At 40.5% G+C, this 10,620-nt stretch overlaps 1 protein-coding gene across 2 annotated transcripts in view; it reads right to left on the bottom strand.

The window, feature by feature from the left end:
• Positions 1 to 2,766: 2,766 nt before the first annotated feature.
• The window catches only part of LOC140465621 (zinc finger protein Aiolos-like), a 230,776-nt gene continuing 222,922 nt past the window's right edge, over positions 2,767 to 10,620 (bottom strand). For both annotated transcript variants that reach the window (XM_072561175.1, XM_072561176.1), the window contains exon 8: positions 2,767 to 9,238. In XM_072561175.1, the coding sequence (XP_072417276.1) occupies positions 8,526 to 9,238 (713 nt within the window). In that variant the 3' untranslated portion in view covers positions 2,767 to 8,525. The remainder of the gene's footprint in view (positions 9,239 to 10,620) is intronic.

Raw genomic sequence — 10,620 nt, 5'->3', positions numbered from 1 at the left:
AATTTTTTTTGTGTAACTTTTTAATAATTTCTTAATGAAGCACTGAATATATTTCCAATTAGCAAATCTGAAGAAAGGAGACCAGAGGATGGAGAAATGCTTGCTTGGGGCTCAGACTGAGCCTCCATAACCAGGGAAAAGAAACCTTTACTGATGATGGCTGAATACTGTTCCCATTGTGCCATTCTGATATGATGGGACTTTAGGAAAGACAATATTGGGAATTTCTGGGAATTATGTTTAAAAAGACACTTCAAATTGGAGGCTACAGTAGCCCATATCTGATATGCCAGACTATTTCAAAGCCCCCACTGAATTGTGCAATCTCAGCCCCAGATTAAAAGAGGGAGACACTCAGTCTGGCCAATGTAATGGGTCCTTCCAAGGTACAAAGTGCTCTCCTGCCTCAACAAACATCAAAGTTGGATAGTCAGTGTGGCTTTGTGTCACAAATTATGCTGAGTTTTTTGAAGTGATGAAGGTTATTAATGCGGGTAGGGCAGGTTAAGCTTACATGGACTTTACTAGAGCATTTGATGAGGTTCATCATGGTCGATTGGCCCAGAAAATTCAGTCATATGGGATCTACAGTGAGTTGGTAAGTTGAAAACAGGTGAAAATTAGCTTGGTCAAAGGAGACAGAAGGTAGCTTTTGGAGGGGTGTTTTTCTGACTGGAGATCTGTGACCAGTGGTGTTCTATAAGGTTCAGTGCTGGGACCTCTGTTGTTTGTAACTTATAAAAATGGCTTCGATGAAAATCGGGTGGTCTGATTAGTAAGTTTGCAGATGACATGAAAATTGGTGGGGTTGTGGATAGTGAGGAGGTTGTCAAAGGATACAGCAAGACCTCGATCACTTAGAAAATTGGGTGGTGATGTATTTTGGAAAGTCAAGTGCAAGGGGGAAATATACAAAAAATGCAGAACACTTTGGAGCATTGATATACAGCGGGATCTTGAGGTGCAAGTCCATAGTTTTCTGAACGTGGCAACACAAGTGGATAAAGTGGTTAACAAACACACATGGCATACTCGGCTTCATCGGATGACACATTGAGTATAAAAGTTGGCAAGTCATGTTGCAGCTGTATAAAAGGTTAGACATTGTTTTCGCTAGAGCATCTGAGGCTGAGGGGCGACCTGATAAAAGAATATAAAAGTATGAGAGACATGGATAGGGTGGATAGGTGGAGTTTCTTTCCCAGGGTTATAATAACAAATACTGAGGGTGCAGAGATTGAAGTGAGGGGGATAAAGTTTAAAGGAGATGTGCAAGGCAAATGTTTGATGCAGAGGGCAGTGGGTGCTTGTACACTCTGCCAGGGGAAGTGATAGAAGCAAATATAATATCCATGTATAACAGGCATTTAGACAGACACATGAACAGGCAGGGAATTGAGGGATACGGACCATATGGAGGTAGGTGGGATTATTTTAGAATGGCATCATGGTCAGCATAGACGTGGTGGATAAGGCCTGTACAGTTCTACGATTTCCTTCAGGTGATTGACATTTATTCTAATCTTGTCAGCAGATGTGTGTGGAGACAGTCTGTGGTCATTGATCTGTGATTTACTGTACACAGGGCAGGGTGCACTCTGATATCTAACACACAAAGGGATTCCGGCTGTTGATGAAAGTTAACGGTCTTTCACTCATTGAATCAATTCCTAACTAATTCTTGTCTCACCCAATCCACTGGACTGTCTGCATGCACCCCAGAAAACAATGAATCTGGTTTATCTCCCTCAGGACTGCTGTCAATCCTCTGTTTGACTCAGTACTCTAATTTTAAAACTAAATTTAAATTATCAGTACAGAATAGCCGGAGTGACTGGTGAGCTGTGTGTCAGCTTGATGGGAAATCTGTGCTTGTGGGAGGGCTGTGAAGGTTTCCAGTTAATTGGGGAAATTTATCAAATTTACACAAATCACCAAGGGACTGAGACTGGCTGTACCGGTAGTCTAACAATGTACTCAATGGCAGTGCCAAGGTATCACAATAGTTATTTGCTCCATATACAATATTCAGTTACCGTGATACATTTTTTCTTTACCTCTCCAGCAGAGGCAGATATAACATATCAGTCAGTACAACTACTAAAAGAATATCCTCCCGGTAGTGTGTTAGCAAAATTGGAAGATGCTTTCTGCCATCCAGGACATAATTTGAACTGCTCTTTTCTGACGATAGTCAAATAGGCAGTGCAATATTCAACGTAGACAAGCAGAAGGCTGGAAGAACACAACAAGCCAGACAGCAACAAGACCTGAAGAAGTGTGTTACATCTAAAATGCTGACTTCACCTCCTGATGCTGCCTGACTTATTGTGTTCTTCCAGCCTCCTGCTTGTTTTTTTTTGTCTAACCTGGTGCAATATTCAAAGCTGCTTGAAATATTGGAGAAGGAATATATATCAGTTACTTTAATTAAACGATAAAGGTTTGTTGAAATTGCATTGAGTACCCAATGATCTAATAGAAGGTAGGTTTTGGAGGGGTGTTTTTCTGACTGGAGGTCTGTGATCAGTGGTGCTATACAAGGTTCAGTGCTGGGACCTCTTTTGTTTTGAACTTATAAAATGGTTTCAATGAAAATCAGGTGGTCTGACTAGTAAGTTTGCAGATGACATGAAAATTGGTGGGGTTGTTAATTCAAAAGCTGTTAGTTTAACAGCACAGCTTCTCAGAATTTTGCATTGGCAAATTCATTACAAAGTAAATAAAACAAGTGACTGATTCATTCACACATCATAACACCAAGTATTTCCAAAGTTTTTATTTAATTTGATATTTTACTTCATAATCATATTAGGCTATCCCACCTCATACCATAATCCTTCAGTACAAATGAACATGATTCAAACTACAAACTTTTGTATTGCCTTTTACAATCTCAATGTGTGACAATATTCTTAACAGCCAATGAACTATTTTAGAAGAGTAGGCATTGCAGCAACCAATTTCTGCATGGCAAATTCCCATTAACAGCAATGTGTTCAACACCAGATAAATTGCAGGGTTTTTTTATTGATATTGTTTGAGGGATAAATATTAGACAGGCCACTTCAAAACAGAACCATGGGACCTTTTAGGTACAACTGAGCAGATGGATTCTGGGTTTAACGCCTCCTTTGAAAGATGGCACCACATCTCAGTACTGCACATCAGTTTCAACCTTGATTGTTAAGCTGAAGTCTATGAATGGGAAAATGAACTCAACTTTCAGATTCAGAGGTGACAGTGCCTCTCACTGAGCCACAGTTAACAATGATAGTACAATCCAAAATACTAAACTTCTGTTGATAGTTGACATTAAAGTGAAACTTTGCCACTTTCAGGTTCATGAGAGCCTTCCTGAGGCTTCTCCACCTCTTTGGAGTGGGCGGCCCACAATATGAAGAGCTTCCTTTCAGACGATATAGGTGCTGCTCGATGTGGCTGCAGTATTTGTGACCCATCCCTAGTTGCTCTTGAACTGATCAGCCCTCCAGATTATTTCAGCGAGCAGATAAGAGTCAACCACATTGCAATGGGTCTGGAGTCACATGTAGGGTCAGACCAGGTAGAACATAGAACAATACAGCACAGAACAGGCCCTTCGGCCCTCAGTGTTGCGCAAACTGTGAACTACCCTCAGCTCATCCCCCTACACTATCCCATCATCATCCATGTGTTTATCCAAGGATTGTTTAAATGCTCCTAATGTGGCTGAGTTAACTACATTGGCAGGTAGGACATTCCACACTTACCACTCTCTGAGTAAAGAAGCTGCCTCTGACATCTGTCTTAGATCTATCACCCCTCAATTTTTAGTTATGCCCCCTCTTACAAGCTGACGTCATCATCCTCGAAAAAAGACTTTCACTGTCTACCCTATCTAATCCTCTGATCATCTTGTATGCCACTATCAAATCCCCTCTTAGCTGCCTTCTTTCCAATTAGGATCATGTTTCTCAGCCTTTCCTCATAAGAGCTTCCCTCCAGACCAGGCAACATCCTGGTAAATCTCCTCTGCACATTTTCCAATGCTTCCATGTCCTTCCTGTAATAGGGCGATCAGAACTGCACACAATATTCCAAGTGCGGCCACACTAGCATTTTGTATAGTTGCTGCATGACAAGAAATGTTAAAAATGTTAGGGATGGCAGATTTCTTTCCCTGAAACAGTGAACCAGATGGGCTTTAACAACAATCGATGATCATTTCAAGGTCACGATTACTGAAACTAGCTTCCAATTCTAGATTTTAAAAAATTAATTGATTTAAATTCCACCAGCCATCATGGTGGGATTTCAATTTTTGCTCCCTCCTCCCAGGTGTCTGGATCACTAATCCAATGATAGTATCACAGTGTCGTGTCTCCCCATAACATAAAGACTACTTGGAAATTTCAATGCTGTACAGCACTCAATCTACAGATTACTAGTCTATATTAAGCAGATCTTTTCCACCTGGCTCGGTCGAACAGAGATATATACGCTTGTTTTTGTTACAAAGGTGAGACTGTGAGCCATCTGTTCAGTCACAAAGTTCAGACAATTCTAACCCTAACACTGCTCATGGCCATCAATCCAGATTAGGACAGGATGTGGAGAGCGGCGAGCAGGAAATTTGAAATTTCATCTTGAAGCCTTGGATCCACAAATGTTGAGACAGTATCAAGCTATAGGGAATCCCACACCTCGGGAATAGATGTTATTCCACCTAACTGAACACTGCCTCAGTTTTCTTGCTGCTATGTTTTAAATTCTGATAATGTAAGAAACCTCCTACAAGTGGTCTCCTGCAACTGTTGTACTGACTGCATTCATACTCTACAGCCTTTAATGAGGTATGTTCAAATCTGGTTCCCTGCATCTAGCAACGTACTGGATTTGCAATGTTTAAAGGGGATGCATTGGAAAGAGTTTTTAAAAAATTATGAATTGACGCAACTACCTATAGGTTGGGGTCAGGACTGGGCTACATGTAAAGGTGTGTTAACTGTTTGGAGTATGGAGTTGACTCAAGGTCAGCAGGTTTGATGCTGGCCTCTTGGGATTTTGCTTGTTCTGGGCAGGCTCATTCTCAACAGCTCAATGAGAAATGATGGGATAAACATTACCACAATCCACATGATTTGGATCACCTGACGAAGGAGCGACGCTCCGAAAGCTAGTGTGCTTCCAATTAAACCTGTTGGACTATAACCTGTTGTGTGATTTTTAACTTCACAATCCACATGTTTTTCAAACAAGGTTTTCATCAGCCTTCCATTGCCAGTGGGTCCAAGGTTGTTGCTTGGAGTCTTTATTTTCAGAGAAATAAAACTCATTAGAATCAATTCATTTCTCATGAAAGTGAATGATTAAAAATGTACACAACTGGTTCCAAATATGACAAATTGCATTATTTAAAACAAAGGAGAGCTAAATTGTTTGAAAAAAACAAACTATATAAAATCAAAAAATCTTTGTTTGGAAATAATTTTACTGTAACAGTCTAGTGTAAAATCTAATGAAGCAGGAAATATAAAAATGTTTCACATTTACATTCACAGTAGAAGTATATTTATTTTGGGTGTTTATACAGCAACAGCTGGTTATTTCAGACAGCACAGTGAATCTGCTTTCCTGTTTTCACAGACTGTTCCCGCGGGTCCCAGTCGGTTATGGGTCAATGATCACTCAACCTGCTGTATCAGTTACTGCCCTGATAATGGAAGCTGCCCTCAATATCTGCAAAGTGCTGGACCATACAGAAGGCAGTCTACCTGTTTTCCCCTTTTGCCTGTTACATCTAGTATCACCCCATTGAAAAAGCAGTCAGTTTCTAATAAAATGGAGTGGATTGAATCTGCAGTAAAAATACTTTTGGGAATGAAGCCCTTGTATAGAGAAGTTCCAAACTGTGGCACAAATAAAACAGAGTATGCTCAAAGTTGAAAGATCCTTCAATATCAGAACAATAAAACAAACATAGCATGCCCATCAGCCTCTGAAATAAAGCCAAGTTTAAATTTTGGATTTAGGCTATTAAATAGAACATTCCTCTTGAAAAATCAACTAGACTTTTCCTTTTTCAGATAAAAGAACTGCTATGCAGCTTCAGAGTTTTGATTTTTTTTGTTATAAAGATGTACTGATCTTTTGTATAGATGATAATGCCCACAATAGGTGAATAGGTTAATGATTTGGAGATATAATATATTGTATGTGGGTGTGAACCACAGAAGTTGTAGAACAAACTGTCAAACACAATATTGCTTGTGAGATGTACACATGAATGAACTGTATCAGTCAGGACAGGCTTATGGAAAACTATATCACTGCAATCTGATTGCACAGACTTTTAGGTCTGTGTAAAAAACTAAGATGGATGTCTAATTTACACGAGCAACAGTGCAGACAAAAGCAATATGTTTTCAAAATGTACATTTAAAGCTGCTAATCTTAACAATTTACAGGATTTGGTTGCATGTTTCTTCAGTCATTTTACTGTAAGTGTGTTGGTGAAGGTGAAATAAACAGTTTCAGGATTCTTATACACTCCTCACTACCAATGTTACTGGGCAAATTCAGCAAAAGTTGTCAAATTCAGAAACACCACAGTGTGACTTGGGTTCTCTGGGAAGACAATTGGGTTTAGGCTGTGTAATGGCAGCATTGAAATTAGATGCATGATTAGCTATGTAAAACTTAATTACATAAGGCAAGAGCAAACAAAAACAGAAATAATCTAAGTGCAAGAGTAATCGATCCAAAGTAAATACATGCAAGATTGCCCAACAGCAGGCCGCAAAACAGTGATAAGGCCATTCCTAGTGTTATACTGAATTTTACATTAACAAAAGGAATTCTTGGGTTCATATGCAAGCTGTGGGCTATTTGTCAGCCCACACATGTGATACACTAGTTACACTGCACGCTGCAGAGTGACAATGCTCAGATACAATTATTATCTGAGAGTGTTTGTTAATGTGCACTGGTTAGACTGTGAATTCTGGACTCCGTCGCTGTGTGCAACTCAGAACACTTTCAGCATTTCTTATTTACTTGTGTAGAAATGGGAAATAAAAGTGCTTTGTCAGTACATGCTGAGATCTGAGACTCTTATCTTTCTTGCAATAAAGGCACATGCTGTTCAAATATTACACATAGTATCTTAAAGCAATATCTGTAAAAGTTATAATGCTGAAAATCATAAAAGAAACACAAAAAAAAAGAGGCCACTAAGAACAGAAAGAAAAAATCCTAGTAATGGCTATTGAAGTTGAGATCCTAAACCTTCTAAAAATTCTGAACATAAAAATTCTATTACATAAATTCCCTGCATAACTGCTTTTCTCACATCATTAAAGAAAGCAGTAATGAGTGTCCATGTCGGATACACACAGTGCATGGAGCAGTTCCAATGGGCAGTTTAGCCAAAACAATAAAGGAACAAATCAAATTTGACGAAGTCCTGATTGTGACAAGCACCTGTGACGTTCCTGTTTTGTTCTGTTCCAATACTACAGACTTCATACAATATAAAAGCTGCGTTAAAAAGGTGTAAGCAATTTACAAAAGCAAAAAGAATCTAACAGGAAAGGCAATTCACAAAGCATCAATTTGAGGTTTGATATTTCATGCACGCTTCTCCCTTTGATTGACTGGATGCAATGCCTGAACTCACTCCAGTGCACAATCCAGTTACTGGATGAGAAATGCCCTTCCCTTCCACATTGGACTGAATTGAGTGACTCTTCTCCATGCAATCAGCATTTCAATGATCCTCATCATTTGAAAGGTAGTTCTGAGATCATTCTCCTCCGATCTGAAGCAAGTGTTTGAGATGGCAATGGAAGAAGCTCTCATCAGGAATGAGTTCTGAACATCAGAAATCACATTTGTAACAATTTAGTAGAAGTCAAGGGATTGGGTTTACTGAGCTATGAAAAACAAACCCCTTTCAGAGACGACCGAGTTATAAGGCAACTGGTGTTGTAGAGATGTTTTTGACACCACCAAGGTCAGAATTACCACTACTTTCAAGAAAGAACAGATGACATCCTGTTACAGGGACACAGGCAGATCTTGAATAAAGGCCGTATGAATCAAAGAAGTGAACTATTCACAAGTTTAATGGTGAGACCTCATTGTCCTTCAGGTGCTAACTCAGAATGCCTTAGCATGGGATGGCATCTTCATTTAATGCCTCTTCCTTCCCAGAAACTCTCACAATATGAATTGCATTAGTTAGTTAAATTCACTGTTCTTTTAGAAGGCATTTTGTGTAATGTTCAGATCCAATCAGCATTGTATCTGGATAACACCCTATAGTCTCTCCATGGTCAGCATTGCTGCTTAAATGTTACTTGGTGAGTTCATTACTGCTACAATGTAATGCTCAATAAAATGGCCTTTACCTGATCGCAGGTGTATAGATTTCAGATGAGTGCACACAAAGGCACAGAAACACAGCATTAAGTATTAAAGCAAAGCATGAGGTCTAAAATATTTTTGGTCTGTTTGCTCCTGGGAAGAATCATCTCTATAGCTCATTTTCTGCAGTAACGATGCTCCCCTCTGGCTATGTGAGAGGAGAACTCATATCTGTCCTGGCTGCGATATCCACACACGTTACATTCAAAAGGGTCACGAAAACCATGGCAGCCCATGTGTATAGTGAACATCACATAATCCAGGTACAGCACTCGACAGTGGTCACATTTGAAGACTCTGACCTGTTCACCCTCATTAGTAATCACCTTAAACATCTCGCGGCCCAACCCCCCTGTTGTTTTCATGACGTCAAATGGTTTTGGGCTCTCTTTGATGGCAGGAACCCCATTTCTGACTCGGGGTGCAATCATCTGATGCTGCAGGTAGGCCTGATTCTGTCGCTCCTCGTGGTTGCTCTCTGTGTCTGTGGAGTCCTGGCAACTGTTGCTGGGGGACACCCCTCTTTCAGAAGACTTTGTTTTCAATTGGGAACCAGTGTTCTCTGTGGTTGCTTCTCGCACATGGCCGTTCGGGGCATCAGAACGTGTGAGAGACAGTGGGTAGAGGCTGCTGATGACAGACACCATCTCTGAGGTGGGAGCAGGGGCTGTCTGGACAAGGGGCCGCAATGATTCTGCCCCCAGATAGGAGATGGCATTGTTGATAGCCTGGTCCATGAAACGGGTCTGCATCATTTCACCCTCCTTGTCATAAGATGGGGTTGAATTGTACTGCAGATCAGGGTAGCCCAGACAATACTGCTTCTCACCTGTGTATAAAAAGAAAAGCAGACTTTAGGGGTTGTGAGGGGCATCGCAACTCAAATTCTACATCAGGTGAGAAGTTCCAAAGTCATCAGGAGTTAATGGCTGTTATGGATAACACAGAGTTATAAAGCAGCTGATTCACTCACTGTAATGGCTACCTAATATGTGGATCAGTATAACATGAGGGACTGTGAGAAGAAGCAGATCAGTAACTTACCCAGAGTCTATGAGATGTTAAGACTGCTTCTTAATTGAAACGCTTTACACACTTAGGGTGTATCCTGCAGCATTTATTTTGTAAGTTGTCCCACAACTCAGTCAGTGTGGGACAGCCCACAATGGAATTCAGTTTAGATCCTGTGTGCTCATACATGGTTTTGACATTTGGTGTGCTTTATTAAAGATGGGAACGAGTTCTTAACAATAAAATAAATGATCTAAAGTTGCTCTATGATATATGAAACGGAGATTATCACATTAATCAAACACTTGTAAATTTCTTCATAATGTTAATTTCCTGTTTTGCATTGACACTACCCACAGAATGATTTTTCCAAATGTCACTTATAAGGGATATGGCTCCAACACAATATACAATAACTTTAAGTTCATCCCATTATTTTTTTGAGAAAGGTGTCACTATGTCTATTCTCTTTGATATACTTATCCTCATCATGACATTTCAGTACAACTCACTTCTCACTTTGAAAGAATAACTTTGTGATTCTGTGCTCCCAATGTGCAGCTACACTTGTAGGATGGGCCAGGGCTGGAGAGCCTAAGGAGAGGAAGGCAAGAGTGGAGAGTGGAGAGTGGGTTTTAAAGGCAGATAGAGGAGGAACAAAATGGAAGGGTGGGGTGATTGACATCTTGGGAGGTGCTGTGACAAGGACAGGGAACCCCTGATTGAAGAGTTCAGCTTCACTGCTGTCTTTTCAAAAATGGCTTTTAGACTCTGGCCACTTGCCAGGTAGTGGAGCTGGACTCAAGTCTTTAAATGCCACTTATTGGGTAGTTAGGGTATCGACAGCAGCCTTATCTAGCAATTCCACAACCCCATATTAAGAGGAAGGAACAAGTTGGGGAGAGCAGGAAGGAGCTGGCCTGGGCACCCAACATATTATACTCTTCCCCAGTTTTGCTAGAAACAGCAGCAAGACAACCAGAATATCCAGGCCAATGTCACAGGTGTTGGTCCAACCTGCACTCTTAGTGTGAGCACCACTTCCAGTTGGGAACTCAAGTATGCACAATGGTCTTAAATTCCCCGAAATGTGGAATCACTCCCAGACAGGACTTAATGGAGGCAATGGGGCAAAAACCATCAAATTAAATGCCACACTTGACAAGCTCAGGGTGGCCTTTCCTGGGTATATTTAATTCA

This window comes from Chiloscyllium punctatum, chromosome 42 (assembly GCF_047496795.1).
Source record: "Chiloscyllium punctatum isolate Juve2018m chromosome 42, sChiPun1.3, whole genome shotgun sequence".
In the NCBI taxonomy this organism is placed as follows: Eukaryota; Metazoa; Chordata; class Chondrichthyes; order Orectolobiformes; family Hemiscylliidae; genus Chiloscyllium; species Chiloscyllium punctatum.
Note: the sequence above shows the minus strand (reverse complement) of the source record. Positions and strands in the feature narration are given on the sequence as shown.